This window comes from Colossoma macropomum, unplaced genomic scaffold, assembly GCF_904425465.1.
Source record: "Colossoma macropomum unplaced genomic scaffold, Colossoma_macropomum, whole genome shotgun sequence".
In the NCBI taxonomy this organism is placed as follows: domain Eukaryota; kingdom Metazoa; phylum Chordata; class Actinopteri; order Characiformes; family Serrasalmidae; genus Colossoma; species Colossoma macropomum.
The window spans coordinates 1,659,607-1,684,330 of NW_023495007.1; the positions used below are offsets into that span (position 1 = coordinate 1,659,607).

At 38.7% G+C, this 24,724-nt stretch overlaps 3 protein-coding genes across 3 annotated transcripts; all 3 read left to right on the forward strand.

The window, feature by feature from the left end:
* Positions 1–475: 475 nt before the first annotated feature.
* Positions 476–3,699, forward strand: LOC118800833 (olfactory receptor 1-like). Its single transcript, XM_036560976.1, has 2 exons — positions 476–1,417; positions 3,649–3,699. Exons 1-2 carry the CDS (start codon positions 476–478, stop codon positions 3,697–3,699), a joined length of 993 nt encoding a protein of 330 aa, XP_036416869.1.
* Positions 3,700–7,866: 4,167 nt separating this feature from the next.
* On the forward strand, positions 7,867–8,877 carry LOC118800834 (olfactory receptor 1-like). The gene has a single exon (XM_036560977.1). The coding sequence runs from the start codon at positions 7,867–7,869 to the stop codon at positions 8,875–8,877; it is 1,011 nt and encodes a 336-aa protein (XP_036416870.1).
* Positions 8,878–16,059: 7,182 nt separating this feature from the next.
* Positions 16,060–17,070, forward strand: LOC118800850 (olfactory receptor 1496-like). The gene has a single exon (XM_036560999.1). It carries the CDS (start codon positions 16,060–16,062, stop codon positions 17,068–17,070), a length of 1,011 nt encoding a protein of 336 aa, XP_036416892.1.
* Positions 17,071–24,724: the final 7,654 nt, after the last annotated feature.

A 24,724-nucleotide genomic window follows, 5' to 3' on the forward strand; every position in this document is an offset into this window, starting at 1 on the left:
ATATATATATATATATATATGTACAATGATCTTGGCCAGATTGGGATTGTTGGATTTCATGCTTATTGTTTATTCCTGTCATTCATGTCATTACAAATGTGGCAGTAGAGATCTATGCAGAGAATTGACTTATTTGTTTCTTTGGAGTTCTACAGAGGAGCAGTGCTGTTGGGAATGATATCACCAGAGACCAAACATAAATATAAGTGATCCTCACAGATATAATGGTATTCCTTCTCTACTGCAGCGGTACAGTACTCAAATGCACTACACTATCAACAGTGATCTCTTTTCTCTGCCACAACTTTTATGCTTTTATTAATATTATAAAGATGAATTGTTCATTTACTGTAATTACTACATAACTACAACAATGTTTTTTCATTCTTCTATTGTGACAGAGAAGTAATATAAGGTGTTCCAGCACAAATCTAATTACGCAAACCATTTCTTCATACAGGTGTTTTGAATCCAGATGTCTGCTGACTTAACTTTCACGCAGTCAGTGTCATCAACAAATACAACATTTATGCGTCCCTCCAGCTTTTACATGAGTGGACTTTACAATGTCCCACATGCAAAGTACTACTATGTGTTTCTGTGCTTTGTGTATGCAGTGACTGTTTTGGGGAATTTATTTATAATGGGCACCATATACCTGGCACGCAGTTTACACACTGCTAAGTATATAGCTGTCTTCAACTTGGCCTTGTCTGATCTATGTGGAAGCTCTGCTCTCATTCCAAAGCTTCTGGACATGTTTCTGTTTGAGAATCAGTACATATCTTATGAAGCCTGTCTAGCAAACATGTTTTTTGTTTATGTCTTTATGACCATGCAGTCTCTTACTCTGCTTGCTATGGCCTATGACAGGCTGATTGCTATATGTTTTCCACTAAGATACCATGCAATTGTCACCAAACCAGCAATGACTTTGATCATTGGTGTTATGTGGATTCTCTCTCTAAGTGTCATTGCTCTGATGGTAGCTCTAGTTACCAGATTGTCTTTCTGTAGATCTACTACAATTAACAGCTATTACTGTGACCATGGACCTGTCTATTCCCTAGCCTGTAATGATTACTCCATGAATTCCATTATTGGCAGTGTATTGACTGCTGCACTGCTTTACATTCCATTGATATTAATAGCTCTCTCATATGTTTGTATTGGTCTTGCCTTACAGAAGATCTCACATGGAGCTGAGCGAATCAAAGCTATAAAAACCTGCACCTCTCATGTCATATTAGTGGTCATGTTTTATCTACCCATTATTTGTGTTTATACTACAGCTCTTACAACATATATAGATTCAAATGTTGCAATAATCAATACTGCTTTGACACAAACCATTCCACCTATGTTAAACCCCATCATATATACACTAAAAACAGAGGAGGTATTGCAGTCTGTTAAAGTACTCTACAAACGAACCATGGTGAACACTACAATGGAAAAAGCTGTGAAAAAGACTGAGAAGAAATAAAGTGACCTTGTCTGAACGGTAAACATTCTCATGAAAAAAAAAATCGTCATGGAGTTTTTCATGTGTATTTATTTATTATTGGTTATATTATTAAAACAGTTCAAACAGCTCTAAAAATTGTCAATGGATTGGAGCAAGACAAATTTCATCAGTTTCTAGTTTCGTGTCCATGACATTACTACAGTAATTTTTTTGTATGTGCTAAAACTATACAGCACAATTATAGCAATTTGCAACTATGTGAAAGAAAAAAGCCTCCAACTAGTTTAGAATGCAGAATGCTACACAAAGCTTTGAAAACTTTCCATGTCATATTAATGGCAATGGTTTATCTACCAATTATTGTGTGTTAACACTGCAGGTCATACAACATCTATAAGCACAAATGTTACAATAATCAATATTGCTTTGACACAAACTATTCCACTTATGTTTAACCCCATCGTATATACACTAAAAACAGTCTATTTAGGTACTGTGGTGAACTCCACAATGGAAAGAACAGAGGGAAAATCTGTGAGGAATTGAAGTAACACAATTACTGTAAATTGGCCTCGTGAGAGAACTAATCATGGGATAGAATCACTGTTTCTATTTTGTTGCTCATTACATTTATACTACAATTTCTTTGTATATTATAAAACTGTGCAGTACAATCACATCAATACTCATTTTTGTACCTAACCAACAGTCAGGGGTTACAATATTTCTGTAAAAAGGAAATATTAGCTTGGTATTAGGAAACACCAATATTATCTTTGTGTTCCATGTATTAGACTAATTTTTTTATACAATACCAGGGGCATACCTGGACTCAACATTGGGCACTGAGCCAATGGCCCATTTTGCATGGTTTCCTATATCTACAGAAGTCACAGTACATCCACTGAATTTCAGAGTGCCTTTCCTATAAACTTAGAAGACGTTTTGTATTATTCTGTAGTCATCAATTAATACATTTTAAAAATGACACTAGGAAAGGCATTATTACTTCTCTAAAGATTGTATGGTTTTTTTAGTGCAACCAAAAGCTTCAACTAGTTCAGACGGCGGTAGCCCATGTGCTAACTAGGAAATGAAAGTTTATGCATATTATTCTGGTCTTCTTTAGTTTACACTGACTTCCTGTTAAGTGATGCATTGATTACTCATGACATTTAAAGATAATGGACAAGCTTCGGGATATCGGACATGTCTGTTGAGTGTTATTGCCCATCCAGACCACTCGATTCAGCTAAGGCAGGCTGACTGCAAATATTTGTTTAGACTAGTATATGCTTATAAATATTGGGGCTCATTTTCTCCTGTTTGAAACTGTGCTGTGCTTTCATTTGAGGTATAGATTTTTTTTTATGTTTGCATTTTGGGATTTTAAACCAAAATGAAAATAATAATAATAATAATTCTATTTCTTCTTATTGTTAATCGAGTTATTTTGCTGCATTTCCACTTTGTTTCCAGTTTCTCAGTCATAAAATCTGAAATGAATGTCAGTGCCAAATAAAACTGAAAAATGTAAAAAACACCTTTTACAATATTAAGTTGGCTTGCTACTTCCAGAATTATATTGTTACTGTGAGATAACTAGCCAACATGTAAAACATATACATATAACTCATAGGCCAACTTATACCCAACAATGCAAGTTAGCTATAAGAGTGACATCATGTTACAGTGCAAAGACTTTAAAAAGAATTGGTGTTGTTAAGCTTTAATAAACATAGACTTTAGCTAATATCAAAGGAACCAGTGATCTAACAGCTGGCTAGTAAAGATATAATCGTACACTCAGCTTAAGATTTAATGAAGTAATGCGGCTACAGTTATGCAGTGAGAGGACTGGAACTGGAAGCATGAACTCTGATGTTCAGTCAATGCAGTCGCAATAAATGACATAATATCTCCCCAGGGAGTAATTAATCATTTTTATTATTTTATTATGCCTCCCCTCGCTTTATCCCTCTAGTGGGTGGAGCCAGAAGCAGAGTTATGGCTACAAAAGGCACAGGGCTCCAGTAGTGCCGCATTTCACCTCAGTTCCTTTTTGAAGAAGCATATCTCGCATGAGCACTTAAAAAATAGTATAAAAATAGGTAGGAATGCAGCATCCCACCTTCTCGATCTCTCTCACGAATGAGGGGGCTCTGAGCACAATTTTCCAGCGAGGATTTAACAATAGGCTAAAAGATGAGTTGGCCACCCTGAAAAAATAACACAAGGAATCAACCCAGCTCTATGAAATATGCATCAGGCTAGACGCCCGCATGCATCAGAGGGCAAAGAAGAGAGCTAGCAGTGTTCGAGGCCCTGCTTCTCACTACTGTTCATGCAACTTTCCCGCCAGGCCACCGTCTCCTCAGGAGCCCTCCGAGCCCATGCAGTTCGGGGGTACCCATGTCCCCGACCATTAATCAAACCACTCTTTCTCACGAGCAGAACCAACCCTCGGAAAACACAAAAGCCTACGCAGGACAGGGGAACCGAGCATAGGCCAAACATACCCCACTATGGGGCTTCACTTGTACATCACCCTTTCGTGGGGCCCCCACCAACACACCAAACTGCGGGCTTTTGTGGACTCTGAGGCCGCATGAAGCTTTGTTGACTACTCGCTTGCCTCAGTCCTATGGCTATTGGTAGAGACTTTGGACCATCCCTCCATTCTCACCATCAATGGGCGGTCACTGGACTCTGGCCAGGTTACACACTGCACACAGCCCCTTACATTATGGGTAGGCCCCCACACAACAAATAGAGCAGGCTCCACATATCTGGTTAGTTCTAGTGTACCCCTGGCTGAAGCGACACAACCCGCACATTGTCTGGTGCACTCGGTCGGTGTATGCATGGGGTCCATCCTGTCAGGGGACTTGCCTGGGGTTTTCAGGGCCCACATTTGAGCCCCTAGCACCTTGAGACCCAATCGAGTGTGACCTCTCCCAGGTTCCCGAGGTATACTGGGACCTCCGAGAGGTGTTCAGTAAAAAGAAGGCTCAAATCCTACTGCACATAGAGAGTTTCACTGTGCTATCACCACACCTCACCTGGCCTACATACAACAGGCCAAGCAGCTCAATGCAGGCCCAGTGGGCACTGTTCTTTGGCCACTTCCTGTTGTCTTATAGGCTGGGTTCAAAGAATGCCAAGCCAGATGCACTCTCCAGGCAAGGGGAACCTCCTGGCCCCTATCCTTGACCAGATCCCATCATGCCCACTCCTTAGATTCTAGCCCCTCTCCAATGGGGGAATTGATGATGCCATCCAAAGGGTACTTCAGCTGGAATTCCTTCGGAGGCGCTTCCGGTAGGCTGGGATGGAGAAGGATGTCCGCGCCTTCTTCATTTCTTGCAAGGTGTGCACAAGAAATAAAGCACCCAGGTCACGGCCTCAGGGGCTCCTCCATCCCAATGTTCATGGTTGCCGGCGCACCACATTTTGGACCTGGAACTCATCTGTGAGTTCTGCAACCGTGCCTTCAGGCATGGGAGCTTCAGGAGCCACCTAATGGGGTCCTGTAAGGGGTCAGGCTATGATGGCAGCCATCACTAGGGGGCCTGGGCGTCATGCCAGGGGAGCTGCTAGGCATTAATCAGCAATAATCAGTGCTGACTGGTTGGACCTGAGGAACGCTGCATAAAAGCTTGCACAAATTACAGCTCAGCGTTACACCTTTGTAGAGGGGTAACTAGTATGGTACTTCCGCCCAGGTGGGTATAAAGAAAGAAATGGAAAGGAATAAAAGGAAAACAAAAAGGTAGAAGAAAGAGCAACGAAGCGGGCAACAGAAGAGAAAAGAACGAGATCCAAAGGAAAAGACAATCTCAAGGAAGTTTGATGAGCTGGATTCTTCACTCTTATGCCCTCTCAAGCTTGAGCATGGTTTTGTGTTCTTTTTAGTTTCCCTTTTTAAAGAAGTTCCTTTGTTTGAGCAAGCTGGTCTTAAGTGTCCCCTTTTTTTTATTACTGTAATTTCTTTTCTCACCGCCTAGCGTAGCAGTTTTTCCGCCTTTTTGCCAACAGCTCCTGTGATACAGTGCTAAAACTGTGCTCCCTCATGCAACAGGTCACCAGTTTGAACCCTACACAGTGACACCAAACATATCTTTTTCACTTTACCATTGCATGCCAGGAAGTATTCTACACACTACAATAAACACCCAAGAGCTCTGCGCTTGGGCCACCCCCACGAATTTGGTGTCAGTGGTGGGATGGGAAGCTTGAGAGAAAATCTGTTAATTGAAGACCAAATTCCATCATTAATTAATTAATTCTATTCTATTCTGTTCTATCCTAGTATTTAATGTTACATTATACAAATATGTTATAAAATATTGAATAACCCTATTTTCAAAAAAGCTGGGGCACTGTGCAAAATGTAAATAAAACAAGTATGCAATAATGTGCAAATCACTTACACCCTACAGTTATTTGAAATTAGTACAAAAAAACAGGGGCGTGTTTTTTTCAGCTGCTCAACAGTTCGGGCTCTTCTTTATCGTATTTTTTGTTTCATAATGCACTAAATGTTTTCAGTGGGTGATTGTAGACAGGCCAGTTTTGCAGAGTCTTTTACTATGAAGCCATGATGTTATAATATGTGCAGAACGTGGTTTGGCATAGTCTTGTTGAAATAAACAAGGCCTTCCCTGAAAGTGACGTTGTCTAAATGGCAGCATATGTTGCACCAAAACCTGTATGTATCATTCAGCATTAATGTTGCTTTCACAGATGTGAAAGTCACTGTAGCACGTCATGCGCTACCCTGGGCTCAAGGAGGGCGCTGGAGGCAGGATTCACTGTTGCAACAGCCATTTTCACCAAACAAACAACACAAACTGAAAGAAAGCCAATGCTAAGCTGGCCACTTTTCAGTGGTTTTCGACTAGACGTTTTGGTCCTTTTCTCAGTTTAGCTCTTCAGCTCTTCACTCAGTCTTTTGCTGCTGCTGCTGGTGCTCGTCCCTCTCTTTCTCTGTTCCCTCTCTGCTCTAAAAGGTGCTCACGCAGCCAGCTAGGTCAGTCTCTGCTGGTTCTCATTAAGGGCAGCATGAGCACCTGAGCCGAGAGGGAACGAGAGCTTGTTGTTCTGCATCTTCGTTACCCCCCCCCACGCTGCAGTTCCCCCGCCTGGATCGAATGTGAGGTGCAGTGAACAGGGGGTGGGGCCCGGGCGGCAGAGTTCGGGACTCGCTTCCCACTTTTGTGCCTCTCGTTGCCGTCATTGTCATCGCCCCCTCTCTCGCTACTGATGTCCTTCTCCTGCCATCACTCACGTCCCTCAGCAGTGGTCAGGATTTGCACGTTGTCTCCCACTTACTCCTCTCTCCCCGCTGTCCTCACCAGGGTTCATCACCACTCCTGCAAGCTCTTGCAACTGTCAGCAGGGCCCAGGGGACGGGCGCATGCCACAGTCACCCATGCCATGTGCACAAATGCACCCCCATACCATCACGGATGCTGGCTTTTGAACTGTGAGCTGATAACATCCTAGATGGTCCCCCTTCTCTTTAGCATTTATGATTGGGTCTGTTTCTAATGCATGTATGTATGTATGTCCCAAAAGCACTGCTCCTCTTTAGAACTTTAACAAAACAAATAAGACCAGTGCCCGCATACGTCTCTACTGGCACATTTGTAAGAAAAGAAAAAACAGAAGGGATAACTCATTAATAATCAGCTTGAGCTACATACACACATACATACATACATATGTATATATAAATAAATAAATATATACACATATATGTATATATATATATATATGTATATATATAAATATATATATATATATATATATATATACACACACACACATATGTATGTATGTGTGTGTGTGTGTGTGTGTGTGTGTAAATCCTGAAAAAACTTCTGAGTCTTCTGAATCTTGACCATTCCTGGTCTTGGTCTTGACAAGATTTGCATCTAGCGGTCAAGACAACTAGCTCAAGCTGATTATTAATGAGTTATCCCTTCTGTTTTTTCTTTTCTTTACAAATGTGCCAGTAGAGACGTATGCGGGCACTGATCTTATTTGTTTTGTTAAAGTTCTAAAGAGGAGCAGTGCTGTAGGGAATGATATCACCAGAGACCATACTTAAATATAAGTGATGTTTACAGATATGCTGGCATTCATTCTTAACTGATGAAGGTAGAGTATTACTAATACAATTGACACACTATCAATAGTGATCTCATTTCTCGTCTATAATTTGTATGCTTTTATTAATATTATAAAAAAATGAATTGTTGATTTAGTTTAATTATTACAACACTACAACAGTTTTATTCATACTACAACTGTAACAAAGGCATATTACAAGATGTTCCAGCACAAATCTAATTAGTGAAAATCATTTCTTCATACAGGTGTTTTGAAGCCAGATGTCTGCTGACTTAACTTTCATGCAGTCAGTGTCATCAACAAATACAGCGTTTATTCGTCCCTCCAGCTTTTACATTACTGGACTTTACAATGTCCCACATGCAAAGTACTACTATGTGTTTCTGTGCTTTGTGTATGCAGTGACTGTTTTGGGAAATCTGTTTATAATGGGCACCATATACCTGGCACACAGCTTACACACTGCTAAGTACGTAGCTGTCTTCAACCTGGCCTTGTCTGATCTGTGTGGAAGCTCTGCTCTCATTCCAAAGCTTCTGGACATGTTTCTGTTTGAGAATCAGTACATATCTTATGAAGCCTGTCTAGCAAACATGTTTTTTGTTTATGTCTTTATGACCATGCAGTCTCTTACTCTGCTTGCTATGGCCTATGACAGGCTAATTGCTATATGTTTTCCACTAAGGTATCATGCAATTGTCACCAAAACATCAATGACATTGATCATCTTTGCTATGTGGATTCTCTCTTTGAGTGTCACTGCTCTGATGGTAGCTCTAGTTACCAGATTGTCTTTCTGTAGATCCACTACAGTTCACAGCTATTTCTGTGACCATGGACCTGTCTATTACCTAGCCTGTAATGATTACTCCATGAATTCCATTATTGGCAGTGTCTGTACTGCTGGACTGCTCTACATTCCATTGATACTAATAGCTCTCTCATATGTTTGTATTGGTATTGCATTACAGAAGATCTCACATGGAGCTGAACGAAAGAAAGCTATAAAAACCTGCACCTCTCATGTCATATTAGTGGCCATGTTTTATCTACCATTTATTAGTGTTTTTACTGCAGCTCTTACAAAATTTATAGACACAAATGTTGCAATGATCAGTACTGCTTTGACACAAACCATACCATCTATGTTAAACCCCATCATATATACACTGAAAACAGAGGAGGTATTGCAGTCTATTAAAGTACTCTACAAACGAGCCAAAGTGAATTCTACAATGGAAACAGTTGTGAAAAAGACTGCGAAAACGTAAAGTGACAATAATTGTACAATCTTTCTCTTCAGATAAATAACAATGGGATTTACAGTTGTTTTTATTTATTACTGTTTCTCTTATTAAAACTGGTCCACCAGTCTAGTTCAAGAAACTCAATGGATTTGGGCAACACATATTTCATCAGTTTCTAATTTAGTGTTCATTACATTTACACAGCAATTTCTTTGTATGTGATAAATTATGCAGTAGAATTACATCATAAATTTATGTAACAAATTATCATCAGAAAAAGACTACCAAGGTTTATCCATTCTCCATACTGTGTCCTTTAAACAACAGGCTCCTATAACTAGGCAATCTATGGTTTACAGATAACATATTTTAATTTTTCTATTTTTATTTTTCTGTGGTTACAAAAATATGTCTTTTAATTAATTTAGAAAAGAAAGCTTCTGTATTTTTTTTAGCTATTCATGTTAAAACTCTCGACTTTTTTCTGACTCATTTACTGGCTGTCGTACATACTGTTATGCATTTAATTATAGCTTATAGCACTTAGTCACATATGTGACCTGTTCATTTTTTTGACATAATTTTTGACCCAAAACCACAGTTTGGGATTTATATATTTCAGTGAAAAGAAGATTTTAGCTTTAAGATGATACCAGTATTACCTTTGTGTTCCATGTTTTACACCAGAAAAATATATAATTTTTTTTTTTTAAGTAAACTCTCATACCAGGGGCATGACAAGACATCAGAGACTGAGCTTATGGCCCATTTTGCATGGTTTTATCTATTTGCAGTGCTTTCATTAAATGTTAAAGTACCTTTGCTAAAAACATCAGAAAATGTCTCATTTCTTTATTCTGTAATCACTAATAAATATTACAGAATGGGACACCAACCAAAGTGTTTTAAGTCTGCTTGCAGATTTTATATTGATCTTAATGGTTTTCAAGTGCAACCTAAAGCTAAGAACACTGGTATTGATGTTTCAGTTGAGTATCAGTAATATCTCTAAGATTTTATTATTTCTGGGGAGAATCTGGAGAAAAGACAGATTCAGTTTCAGCAAAAAAGTGACCTCAAACACACAGTCAAATTGCCCTTAGTTCTGCCTGATGCAACCTAATACTTTCCAGTGCTTTAAGTTGTGAGACAAATCAATAAAGAAGCTTTTTTTCTTTTAAACATGCTGCCAGCTTCAGCATCTTCAATGATGCCACAGTATGTTTGTGTTTGTATTTATACAAAATGTATTATATTTATTATATTATGTATGTAAGTTTGAAGTGAATATATGCACTGGAAATCTACACATAATTGCCTGTCCCTGTACATGTAATTACAAACTCTTGTGCCACAGCATCTTGCCCACTCGAAGCTTTTTCTGACTTATTCTAAATAGTTTTGCGAAATTTCAGTCTTTCAGACTTTGAGACAGGCCTCCTAATACTGTTTTCTGAGTTGCCCAGCTCTTTACTACTACCTATTTAGCTAGCCATGTTGTGCTGTGCAAGCAGAGATCTGTGAGATGGAATGATTTTTTTTTTTGGAGCATTTCACAAAAAATTGTAAGTTGTCACTTATCGCAGTGTGTATTCATGCTGCTTCTCACCAACAGATTATCATTGATTATCATTTGAGTTCACCTGCCTAGCCAGGCTAAAGTGCAGCCTCCAAATGTCAAACTCTTATGCATTCTTTCCTCATTATACTAAAATAATTTCACACGTTATGGTTAAATAAGTTTGTAAGTTAATTTTTTTTGTGCCATAATCAAAATGGTAGAAAACAAACATATTTTGCTTGAAAAGTTGGCAGAGGGACTATCCCATGATGCCGTAGGCCCTCCTTCTCTTCTCACCAATTGGGTGCAGCTTCTTCAATAGGCCCCAGCTGCCATATGGGCTCTCAATACATTCAGCACTCAGGCCGTTTAGGCTATCTGCACGCTCACTGGCATAGTTCTGAGTTCACCGTAGCTGGCTATGCGCACTGTTAGGAACTGCTGGGTTTTTGCTTCTGTGGTGCTTCACTGCTAGCCAGCCACTGCCTCTGCTATCTTTGAGCTAACTCTTACATGTTGAGAACTCTAGCTCCCCCCCACTGGACGATGGACACCGGCTGTGTTCGTCATGCTTGTGCTTGACTTTTCAGCACAGGGTGTTCCAAATCCAAGTTCTGCCCTTCAGCCTTTTTCTCAGTCTTTACGAGAGCCTTTACTGCCCCCACCCCCCACCCCCATTGCCCAGGGACTGAAGACAATGCCTTATCTTGGTGAATGGCTGGTATGTGCCCCTTTGAAGCACTCAGTGTGGCATGAGCGCTTTTCTGCCTCTGGACCATTCTTAGGTCATACACTCCTCAATCCACTGTCTCAGTCTTGGAGGTGCAGTAATTAAGCCTCTTGCAGATGCAGGCACTGCTTACAGCAACTGCACAGGTAGTTTCATTGGGGAAACTTCATGTTCAACCCTTTCATATGTGGCTTACTGGCTTGCAGCTGGATGTGGTGCACCACAGGTGTGCATTTATGTGCGTTTCCAGAAATTTCTTGACAGCCTACTGCATTTGAAACTTCACTGCCTTCCTCCTGCTGGGGGTGACAGTGGGGCAAATCCCCTCCATTATGAAGGTGGTTACTACAGACGCCTCAACCACCAGCTGGGGGGCTGTGTGGTGTTGCGAGGTAGTCTGGTCGATGCAACAAGCTAGAGACCACATCAACACTCAAGAGCTGTGTAGGAGGATAGGGCTGACCTTGAGACATTTTCTCTGTTTTCTGGGGAGGCATATTTTAATAATGTATCAGTGGTTTATCATATGTATCACTTTGGCAGAACAGCTCCCCGAGTGCACAGACCTTAAGGAGGAGTTTAATAGGGGTAATGCTACGAATTAACATCCACATCGCCCCTATGACTGTGCCATAGACCTCGTAGATAACCCAATCCTTCCAAAAAAGTGTATGCCCTAACTCAAAAAGAAGAACAGGCCATGGACACTTATATTCAAGAAGCTCTTGACCAGGGGTTCATCAGGCCTTCCACATCCCCAGCAGCTTCAGGATGGAGGCCTTCGCCCTTGCATAGACCACAGAGGCTTGAATCAGATTACCAGAACATACCCATATCCTCTTCCCTTTGTTCCAGTAGAACTTGTACAGTTGAAGGGAACCCAGTATTTTACTAAATTAGACTTGAAAAGCGCATATAACCTAAAAAGAATCAAAGAGGGAGACGAGTGGAAGACTGCTTTTGTGACCACTAGGAGAAACTATGAGTACTTAGTTATGCCTTTCGGACTTTCTAACATCATTAGTTCCAAAGGGGTTTTCATGAACGATTAAAAGGTAGATGCTGTTGTAAATTGGCCAACTCCATCTTCTGTGAAAGAACTTCAGACATTCCTTGGATTTGCTAACTTTCATCATCAATTCATTTGAGGCTTTACTGGTATTGCCGCCCCTTCTTGAGGAAGTCTTTTCCACTGCTTCTATACTAAAGCACCCTGACTCTTCCAAGCCATTTGTTGTAGAGGTTCTGAAACTGGGAGAGGTGCGGTTCTCTCATAGTGTTCACTGACTTGCCTGTTCTGTCACAATAACCCCACAGACTGGTCCAGATTCTTCTAGGTGTGGTGGTCGTCCTGGCCAGCCTCGTTCCAAGGCAACCCCGGACTGTTTTAGGGGTTATTGTCACGAATCCCTTTGGCTCTAAAGCCTTCTTGGACTCCATCTCCCAGTACCACCTGGGAATCACATGACTCCTGCCTCTCTCTTGCACTCCAATCAGCACTCTCAATCTCCAGAGTATTGATCTGTTTCACCTGTTGTGTCTAGTTAATTTCATATAAAGCCCAGGCTTCTAGCTTTAGTTTGTGAGGTATTGCTACTTTTCACAAGAGCTACTGAGCGTTTCATTTCTTTGACTGTATATCCAGTTCTGACTTCTTTTTCAGGTTTTCTGACCTGCCCTTTTGCCTGATCCCTTTTTGGACTGTTTGTCTGGTTATGTTTGTGTTTTGTATCTCTGGCCATTTTGGATTTGACCTGTGCTTGTTACCTGACTATGATTGTGGATTGTGATTTCAACAGTAAAGCCTCGCATTCACTTTTTACCTGTTGGCATCTGCGTCATTCTGTTGTGTTACATATATATTAAAGAAGTGCATTGTGGTAATTTCAGCAGTTGATGCTCAAGTATAAGACATTCTTCCAGACAGACTAAGGAGGCAGGAGTCATTTTTAATCCTAAAGTAAATTTTACGAGTTGAATCATAACAATTCAGTAGTAAATAAAGAGTTTCTGCCGTAGGCCCTGTCCTCAGTCCAGATCTTGGAGTGTTGAGGTCCTCGTTGATCCTGCTGGATAGAGATGGCAGAGGCAGAGCCTACCCTCAGACAACCGGTCAGGAACCAAATTAATATTGGTGAGAAGAAAGGAGAGGAATGTCAAAATGTTGGCACCTGAAAGCAATAGAACATGTATGTAAGTTGCATCATTTTAAAGACAGCTATAGGACCCTCATTGGTTGGATTGGGGGGGGGTATGAATTAGTATTCATACTAATATGAATTAGTATTTGAATGTAATAGAATGGCTGCTGTACATTACAAATGTAACTGTCAGTTCAATTCCTGTTTCAAGCTTAATCTGTAAACCATTATTTTAAAAAAGAATATCAAATATAGTGATTGTTAGTGTTTCAAAGCTTTATATCATAGATTTATAATCATAGATTTAATTATAGCTTGACATTAAATATGAGCTTTTTGATTTTATGGGTCTTGCAAGATGATCAGGATCTTCCTCCATGGCTAAGGACTTTTTCCAGGCTACAAGCTTTCTGGTCTGACCATTTAAGCTCTACTGCACGGCAGGAAAAAGTCCTTCTAGGCAGAGAAGGGCTGTCCTCTGCAGCTAAGGACCCTTTCAGGGCTAAAATCCTTCCTATGCCAGCCACCTTAGCAATACTTTACTTCAGCAATGAGGCCTCTTAGACAGAGAAGACCTGCCCATTTAGGGCTAAACACTTTTTCTGGGCTACTCACCAGGGCATGCCACCTCAGCAATACCACACCACAGCAATGTGGCCTCTTGGCCTAAGAGGGACATGTTTTCATAACTGAAGAGTCTGTTCTGGCCCAGTAAGTGACTCTGTACTGTAGTCTGCAAAGTTTTTCCCCATGCCAGTTTATTTGTTATACATTTGTACTTTACAACTGTAAAGTTGTGAAGTTCACTCAGATGTGTTACAAATACATTTTTTTATAATATTTAATATTTACCAATATTTTCTAATAATATTACAATGAAATAGGTATAACTCCCAGCAATGGGAGCAGCAAAACAAGAGTAGCAGGAACTCAGTCGGGATAAGCGCCTGGGACGCAGCCCAGGTCAGGATGTAGGCCAAGGAAGGAGTCTGGTATAGCTGCAGAGTCCAGGAACACTGGCCTAGCTGTAGGGACAGGCTGACAGGGAAAGCAAGCTGTGGACCAATCTTTTGGCCTTTTACTAGAAAAGCAGCTCTGGGAGCCAGCACCAGAGAAGCAGTCCTAAAAACCTGCACTGGAACAGGTCTGGGAGTTGACACTTAAGGAACAGTTTGGGAAACCAGGAACAGGACAGGATGAGAAGCCCATATTTAGACCTCCAACTTAGACATGCCCTCATATTAAAGAATCTACAGCTGTAATGGCTTAGATATGACAGGAACTCACCACGAACTTCCAGAACCTTTCTATTGTGCCATAATACTTCTCAGGAAGGACAAGAGGTGAAGACCTAAGCTTCTGGCAGCTATATGGTGAAGTTTTCTGTAATGAATGGGGCATGTATGCAGACTGCATGTGCTGAGTGGCTTTGTTATGGCAAATCCAGTACTCATAGTTTTTACATGCAGAGGGCAAAAACAGGCAGGCAGGTGCACGTAAGGCAGATCCATTTAGCAAAAATGAGTAAACAAAGCAACAGTAAAACGCAGTGAAACAATCAAGAGAAACTCGGCTCAGCACCTGGGTAAGCAACAGAGAGTCTTGTATACAGGGGTATATATATACTACACTGTACTACTTGCAGATATGTGGTTAATAGTGGACAGAGCTTGAGCAGGAGTGCAGCAATGCGATATGGGGCAGGTCCTCATGGGGTCTCCCCAGCGGGGGGATACACTGTGAAAAATACATCCTTTAAAGAAATGAATTTCTTGAACATTAAACAACATGGATTTTACGTGAAATTTTATTCCTTGCAATGTATTTTACCCTTGTAATATTTCAGCTCAGTTCAGTCTGTAAGTGCTTCATTCTGTAAGCAGTTAAACTCAATGTTTAAGATGCAATTTAGAAACTAATGGGGACTAAATCCTAACTGAAAAACTAACTGGATCACAGTTTTTAAAATTTTGACTGATTTGGTTAAAGTTTTTGTTTGAATTGTTTCATGGGAATATATGTCTTGGCATGGACTAATCCATGAATATTAGCACCCAAGGCGCAAACAAATTGCATGAGATTTCACAAGTAGGCTCCTTCCCTTCTCATATACATGTTTCAGTCATATAGGTTATTTTATGCCTAGAACACTACTGAATTCATCACAGATAAATAGCTACCTAACATCAGCCAAAAAAATTCTGTCAACATCACTTAGTAGCTTTGATAATGCCTCTGAGTTTGGCAGAGGACACTGATTGGACAGCAATTACATTTCAGTGCAGCATAATTTCTGCACATTTTTTTTTGGAAATACTATGAAATTCCTCATAATTGTGAGGTTATTTACTTGATATTTTATCTCTCTTTTGTCCTTTGTTACATATGTGACAAGTAGAGAGCCATGCAGCGACCACACTGAGAGAAAAGCAGGGCTGTAGGGAATAATATCACCAGAGACCAAACATAAATATAAGTGATTGTCACAGATATGCTGGCAGTCTTTCTCAACTGCAGAATGTACAGTATCAATAGAGCAACTGATACTCGACCAATAGTTATTTTACTTCCCTTCTACAAGTTTTATGTTTGCATTAATATTGTAAAAGGATTAATTGTTGATTTAGCATAATTTTTATTGCATTGCATTGATTTTATCCATATATATATTTTAACAAGAAATTAATTGAAGGTGTTTCAGCAATAATTCATTTATGAATTTTGATTTACTTGATAATGTAAACCATTTCTTCTCACAGGTGTTTTGAAGCCAGATGGCTGCTAACTTGACTTTCATGCAGTCAGTGTCATCAATAAATGCAACGTTTATTCGTCCATCCAGCTTTTACATCACTGGACTTCACAATGTTCCATATGCAAGATACTACTACATGTTTCTATGCACTGTGTATGCAGTGACTGTTTTGGGGAATTCTTTTATAATGGGCACCATATATCTGGCACGCAGCTTACACACTGCTAAGTTCATAGCTGTCTTCAACTTGGCCTTGTCTGATCTGTGTGGAAGTTCTGCTCTCATTCCAAAGCTTGTGGACATGTTTCTGTTTGAGAATCAGTACATATCTTATGAAGCCTGTCTAGCAAACATGTTTTTTGTTTATGTCTTTATGACCATGCAGTCTCTTACTCTGCTTGCTATGGCCTATGACAGGCTGATTGCTATATGTTTTCCATTAAGGTATCATGCAATTGTGACCAAAACTGCAATGTCTTTAATCATTGGTGCTATGTGGATTCTCTCTATTAGTGTCACTGCTCTGCTTGTAGGTCTAGTTACCAGACTGTCCTTCTGTAGATCTACTACAGTTAATAGCTATTACTGTGAACATGGCCCTGTCTCTAAACTAGCCTGTAATGATTACTCCATAAATTCCATTATTGGCAATGTCTGTACTGCTACACTGCTCTACATTCCACTAATACTAATAGCTCTCTCATATGTTTGTATTGGTTTTGCATTGCACAAGATCTCACATGGTGTTGAGCAAATCAGAGCTTTGAAAACCTGCACCTCCCATGTCATATTAGTGGCCATGTTTTATCTACCAATTATTAGTGTTTACACTGCAGGTCGTACAACAACTGTAAGTACAAATGTCAGAATAATCAATACTGCTTTGTCACAAACCATTCCACCCATGTTAAATCCCATCATATATACACTAAGCACAGAGGAGGTATTACAGTCTATTAAAGTACTCTACAAACGAATCAAATTGAACTCTACAATGAAAAGAGCTGTGAAAAAGACTGTAAGGAATTGAAGTGAAATTGTCCTTGTGAGAGAAATAACCATGGGTTTTTCAGTTGTTTACTTACTGTTTCTATTTTCCACATAGAGCCACCATGCAGTAAACTGAATTTTGGAAAGAAGAGTTTTTGTTTTAATTGCTATGTTGTTGCTACTTATAATTATGCGGAACAATAAAATGTATTTACAACAATAAATTATTATGTACATCCATAAATCCTTAATGTAAAATTGAAACATTGAGTAGATAAAAATAAAGATTGTATTTCATTTATATGGTAACTTCTCAGAATAAGATGATCAAGGCCTATAAGTAGGAGATCTATGGATTTCAGATGACACATTTAGATTTTTTTTAATTTGCTAAACATTTCTTATGGCCTAGTAAACACACCTTTTATTTACTTTGGAAACACCTGTGTACTTTTAGTTATTATTCAGCATTCCTCTAATTTTGAAAGATGTTCATGGCCACTGTACACACACTCAAACATATTATGTTGCCATGTACACATTTTAGAACCAAACCCACAGGTTTGGGTTACTACATTTCTGTAAAGGGGAGATATTAGCTTTGAGGAGATACCAATATTGTCTTTGTGTTCAATGTATTAGACATTTTTTTTACACTGTAGCGGGGCATGACTAGATTCCACCAATATCAGGCGCAAGGCTCATTTTACATGGTTTCCTACATCTAGAGGAGACACAGCACTTCCACTAAATTTTATATTGCCTTTCCTATAAAGTCAGAAAACATCTCATTTATTTATCCTGCAGTTTTGTAATTAATATTACAAAAAAATGACACTAACCAAGACATTCTTATTCCACTTGAAATAAGGTGAAAGATTTTATCCTTAAAGGTTTTTCAGTGCCACCAAAACTCCAGCTAGTTCAAAATGCAGTTAGCCCATGTGCTAACCAGGAAATGAACATTTAAGTATATTACTCTGGTCTTGCTCAGCTTACATTGACGTCTAGTTAAGTTCTCCATTGACTACAAAGTCTTGCTCATGACATTTAAAATTTTTAAAGGCCTAGCTGCACCAAAATTTGCTTAGACTAGCATATGCCTATAAGTATTGGGGCTCATTTTCTCCTGTTTGAAATTGTGCTGTTAGTGCATAGCGTTTTTATGTGTTTAAATCACTTTGAAAAGTTCTATACTATTATTATTATCATTATTATTATTATTATTATTATTATTATTAGAAGTAGTAGTAGTAGTAGTAGTATTGGCTACCAAAAAGCTAATGCTAGGAAAGCATGAAAAAAAATCCAGCAAAATCTTATTATTCAATTGAGTTATCTTGCTGCATTTCCTTTTGTTCCCAGTTTCTCAGTCATAATATCTGTCTAAAAATGAATGTCAGTGTCAACTGAAACTGAAAAATGTAAAAGCACCAGTTACAATATTAAGCTGGCTTGCATCTCTCAAAATTATATTGTTACTGTGAGTTAACTAGCCTACATGTAAAACACATACATACGAAACATACATTAACTTTTGCCCAAGCTACTAACAAGAGTAACATAATTTTACAGCGTAGTGACATTAGAGGTAAAAAGAATTGATGCTGTTGTGCTTTAACAAACATAAACTTCAGCTAAGATTAAAGGAACTGTTGATCTAACAGCTTGCTAGTAAAGATGGAATCATACACTCAGTTTATGATTCGATGAGGTAATGCAGCTACATTTAGTAGGAGGATGCTGGTGTGGGTTAAGCTGGTTATAACCTCTAATGTTCAGTCAATGCAGTTGCAGTAAAGACATAATTAATATCTTCCCAGGTAGTAATCAATCATTGGACTGATGTTAAATCAACATTATAGTGTATTATCACTCTTAATTGAACTGAATCAATGTTCCAATCTGATGTTGATTCTTAATCACTTTTACTCCCATAATTAGCACTTTAACAAAAAGTCAACACAACAATATTTTTAAACTTTTTAAAAACTATATTACTACAGTATTAATTTGTAAATTCCTTCCTGCCAACTGAACAAAACTATTAATTTGTTTCAGACAAAATATGTTTTTTTGTCCAAGAATCAAATGAATCAAACTTAGTTGCTCATTTGGACAAAAACTGAACAAGGTATAAATTTTCCTCTCTATTATTTTAAAAGCTTATGTATACATCTCAGAGCTATAATTGGCAATATGTGCAAAAGTCAAAGTCAAAAGGCATTATGTATGTACATTTAAAGTGGATATATGTGCTGGAAATCTATTAAACAATTAATGTCCCTTCACAGTACATTTACTTACAAACTATGGTGCCACAGCATCCTGCCCAATCGAATCTGTATCTAACACTTTTGAAATGGTTTTAGACTTTTAGTTGCATCTGCTAATACAGTTTTCTAGGTTGCACGGCTTTATTTGAGACTAGTTTTGAAGATGATCATATTCACCCTTACAGCAAGATTTGCTAGTACCATCATTATGGCATCATAAGAAAGAAAAAAATAGCAGAGCACATTTTAAGGAGGACAATAAACAAGCTAACTTTGTTTTTTTTTTTGGCTTTTTGACTAACTTTAGAAAATGACTTCTTAGCTACAATTCAAAGGCCTGCTTAATGTCTCTTTTCTGCATATAATTAGTTTAAAATTATTAAATTATTGACAAATCATTAATAGTAAAAAATAACAAAAAATAAGTTTAATTAAATATTCAGTTATGCTTGCACTCTCATGTACATATGTAAATACAATATAGTACAATAAACTACATTATAAATTCTAACTACATAATAAAATACATTAATGTATTTCTTAGTATGTCGTTGTGAAGTTGAATTGATACTGTGATACTTAGAGTACGAGCTACCCTCTTGACACACACAAACAATGTCATTTCATACTAAGCCCATCAAAGAAAACAAAACATGTTAAGTCTAGGTTTGACATTGTTTGTTTGTACATGTCTCTTCTATGTAATTGTGCATCTTGTGTTGTTCATTCTTTGGTAATACACCAGTGTCAGTAGTGACCACTTGTTGCCTCCTGTCTTTCACATACCAGCAAAATTGTACGTGAGGCCCCCGGGGTGGCTTTCTCCATGCCTAGCACATGCACCCTCAGTACGACAGCAAAGACAAATGTGTTTGGAACATATTTAATATACTTACACTGGACTAAAAATATTGGTTGTACAATATTTGTCAGTTAAGGCAGTGATCAATAAACATCATAAATTAAATTATATTTTTATTTTGTATTGGCACCACTTCATCCCACTAGTGGGTGCAGCCAGAGGCAGAGTTAAGGCTACAAAAGGCACAGGGCTCCAGTGGTAGAGAAGTTCACCTCAGTTCCTTTCTGAAGAAGGATGTCACTTACAGAAACTCTTTTTTTATTTTTTAATCTAGAGATGCCTGGTATAAGCCCATTTATTAATATATTAATTCAGATAAGGATTTAATAATATTTTTTTTTTTCTCATTTGCAGTTGTTGGTTTGTCATTGATGGGAACTCTACACTGCAAACAAAAAAAAAGTACATTTGCGCTAAAGGTCTGTTTTGTGGTAAGCAATCATTTGCATTCATGAAGGATGTTTCTGTGTCATTTGGTGTCAGTGGTGGGATGGCTTGCCACAAGAACACACTATAAACACTATAACTATACAGACCAGAAGAGCTCCAGACCCCGGCCTGGAAAGTGCATGATGCATGACTCAGGAGATGCAGATAAGCCGATAAAATGGAGGAGGAGGGGAAGAGGAAGACAATTATAATGGAAATGCAACCCGTCCAAATGTTAGTTCCCCAGTGACCCCTGCTGTCACATTAGCACCAGCAACAGATGTGATGACACAAATAAAAATGTCTTGCTAGGCAAGCAGCAGAGAGAGGAGCACATTCAGCAGGAGCTCAGATGCCTTTCTGAGTCTTGGGCCAGAAGACCCAGCAATTCAGCAGCAAAAGGGATCAGCAACACACAGCACTGCTGCATCAGAGAGCCCAAGGATTGAAAACCACAGCTGTATATGTTTGAATAAATTCTGTTAAATAAAGACATAATTTATCATTAACTCTATTCTATTCTTTTCTATTATATTCTAGTATTCAATGTTATGTTTTACAAATATATTATACAATATTATATGACCCCATTTTTAAAAAAGTTCAGACGCTGTGCAAAATGTATATAAAGTATGCAATAATGTGCAAATCACCTACACCCTATATTTAATTGAATTTAGTACAAAGACAGCATATCAAATGTTAACACTAATTGTACTGATTTATTTATTTATTTATTTATTTATTTATTTATTTATGTTTTTTGAAAAATATATGCCCATTTTGAATTTGGTGCCAGCACATTTCAAAAACAGGGGCATGTTTACCACTGTGTTGCATCACATCTTACTTTAACAACACTCTATACGTGTTTGGGAACTGAGGAGACCAATTGCTGTAGTTTTGAAAGTAAAATGTTGTCCCAGTCTTGGTTGATATAGGATTTCAGCTGCTCAACCTTTTCGGGGTCTATTTTTTGTTTCATAATGCACTGAATGTTTTCAATGGGTGACAGGTCTGGACTGCAGGCAGGCCAGTTTAGCATCAAGAGTCTTTTACTACGAAGCCATGCTGTTTTAATATGCAGAACTTGGTTTCCCTGAAAAAAACATTGTCTGGATGGCAGCATATGCTGCTCCAAAACCTGTATATGTCAATCAGCATTAATGGTGCCTTCACAGATGTTAAAAGTCACCCATACCAAGTGCACTAATGCACTCCATACCATCACATATGCTGGCTTTTGAACTGTGAGCTCATAACAAGTTGGATAGTCTCTCTCTTCTTTGGCGTCCATGATTTCCAAAAAGAAGAAGATAAAATTTAGATTCTTTGCACCACAGGACCACTTTGCCTCATTCCATCTTAAATGAGCTCGGACCCAGAGAAGGTGTCATTGTTTCTGGATCCTATTTATATATGGTTTCTTTTTTGCATATTTAACTTGCATTTGTGGATACAGCGACAAACTGTGTTCACAGTTTCTGCAAATGATCCTCAGGCTATGCAATAATTTCCACTATAGAACTGTCTGTTTTTAATACAGTGCCGTCTGAGGGCCCATAAATCACAGCCAACCTATACTGGTTTTCGCCCTTGTTGCTTGCAGATTTCTCTGGATTCTCCAGATTTTTTTTATTATTTTACACTGAGAAACAATATTCTTGAATTGTTGCACTATTTTCCTATGCAGACTTTCATAGAGTTTTGAAACCCTCACTCTTTATTTCTGAAAGATTTAGTCTCTCTGGGATGCACTTTTTACACACAATCATGTTACTGATCTGTTGCCAATCACACTTACTGGTTCCTACAGTGTCTCCAACCAACCTGTAAGCTCCAACTTCCATGATTCATCGGGTCCACCTCCATCTTTAAGTCTAGGCTAAAAACTTACCTGTTTAGTCGAGCCTTTGGTTAATTTGTTTTCCTGTTAGAAAAGGTGCTGATCTGGGGGTTCATGGACAGAGAGTCTTTTGGGAATGTTGGTGCTGTCGTCCCAATGCTCTGTCATCCCACTGCTCTTACGCATTTCACTCAAGTTAGTTGATGATGGAGCAGAGGGGCGCTCTTAGGGAGGCCTCATGTTCTTGTTACCTTCTGGTTCTCCCTCTTAGTTATGCTACCATAGCCAGGCCTACCGCACTCTGTCAACTCTCTGTTCTGTTCGGCCACCCATAACAGAACTAACTATTTGTCCCCCTTAACACCCCCCCTCTCTTTCCCTGAGCTGAGCGGCTGCCCGTCCCAAGAGGGTCTGATATGAACACCACTCACTCCCATCCCAGGGGGTCAGATGCAGCTGGCACTCCATCCTGTGTGGTCCTGTCACTTCATCTGCCATGATTGGATGGGCTGCCCGCATGCATCATAGAGCCTTGCGCTATGTGGATCCTTGTGTGGTCTTCACTGTACAAAGGACTCTTAACTCCATACTCAACACTGTACAGAACTGTAAAACTGTATCCACTTATACTGTTTTGTGTCTGTGCTGTTTTCCGGTGTCGACCAGAGGAGGATGGGTTCCCCTTTTGAGTCTGGTTCCTCTCGAGGTTTCTTCCTCCTGTTGAGGGGGATTTTCCTTGTCACTGTCGCCATGGCTTGCTCACTGGGGGTGTGGACCCGGATTCTCTGTAAAGCTGCTTCATGACAACAACTGTTGTAAAAGGCGCTATATAAATAAATTTGACTTGACTTGACTTTTTAGTCTTTGACAGTCTCTCGTTGAAGATTTAACATACTAGGAAACCAACTGCGATGCTTATAAATGCGAATAAGTCCATTTGTCTTCAAATGTTCATCTTAAACCTCTCTTTGCCTTTTCGTTAGCTACTAGCAAACATATTTTACTGACACAGCGACCCCCCCACAACAACACCAAAATCGAACATGTGCTGCATGGACATCCATTGCCACAGAGTCTTATGTCACCGTAACTGTGCATATTATTGCAGATGAGTGGCAGCCTCCGTCTCATCTGCTGCAAACAAGAATAGTGAATGAGAACCTTCTAGTTCACTTGCCACATCACTTCCATTTGTTATTAGAAAAGATTATTTTGTTATTAGAATAAATATTGGAAGTAAATTCATTATGGATCATTACGAATACTTTGCTTTAAAAGTACCCTAAAGTCCTCAAACAGTGAGAAAAAAGAAATCTTGGTAACACTTTCTATGAATGTCACCTTTGTAAGCATCTATAAACACATTCATAACATGTTATAATGCATTCATAAGGCATTATAAACATGGCTATAAATATTCATAAAAATGCATTATACATTATAGCCATGCTTATTATGCATTATGAATTGTTAACATAATACATTATAAGTACTGTTTATAACATATTATAAGAGCTCATAAGTCGTATTTGTCCGCTCTAAGTAAAGTGAAGCGTACTGTACTAAAGCCTCCTCCAGTGTTAAGAGTGAGGCTTCAAGTTGAAGTATTTACTGAAGGATTTACTGAAACACTAAAACATACACAATACAGCACATTACAGGCTTCAAAGAGTTTAGACTATTGCTGCCATCAGTGTTTTACCCAATGTGGGAAAGTCAATGTACACCACTGTTAGCTTGGTATTTGTCTTTACTTTACGCTCTACAAGCTGGGACTGACTTTTTTGGCACTGACAGTATAACATGTTATCAACACTACTTATAATGCATTATATTAACGATTCATAATGTATAATAAACATGGTTATAAAGTGTAATTCAGTGTAATTCATTTTTATAAATGCTTATAATCATGTTTATAATGCCGTGTGAAGACATTATAACATGTTATAAATATGTTTATAGATGCTTACAAACATGACATTCATAGAAAGTGTTACCGAAACCTTTTTTCGTTTTATAATCGCATCACAGCCCTCTGAATCGTAATCAGTTCGAACCGTGAGTTGCCTGGAGATTCCCACCCCTAATATATATATATATATATATATATATATATATATATATATCTTTTCATTACAAAAGTGCCAATAGAGATCTATGTAGACACTTATTTATTTCTTTAGGCCTCTTTTGAGGAGCAGTGCGCTTGGGAATGATATCATCAGAGACGAAACTTAAATATAAGTGATCTTCACAGATATGCTAGCATTCTTTCTCA

Coding starts and splice junctions, on each gene's coding strand:
- LOC118800834 (XM_036560977.1), top strand. CDS start 7,867: ATGTCTGCTGACTTAACTTTCATGCAGTCAGTGTCATCAACAAATACA.
- LOC118800833 (XM_036560976.1), top strand. CDS start 476: ATGTCTGCTGACTTAACTTTCACGCAGTCAGTGTCATCAACAAATACA. Junction 1,418..3,648: donor AGGTATTGCAGTCTGTTAAA/GTACTCTACAAA, acceptor ACAATTTTCCAG/CGAGGATTTAACAATAGGCT.
- LOC118800850 (XM_036560999.1), top strand. CDS start 16,060: ATGGCTGCTAACTTGACTTTCATGCAGTCAGTGTCATCAATAAATGCA.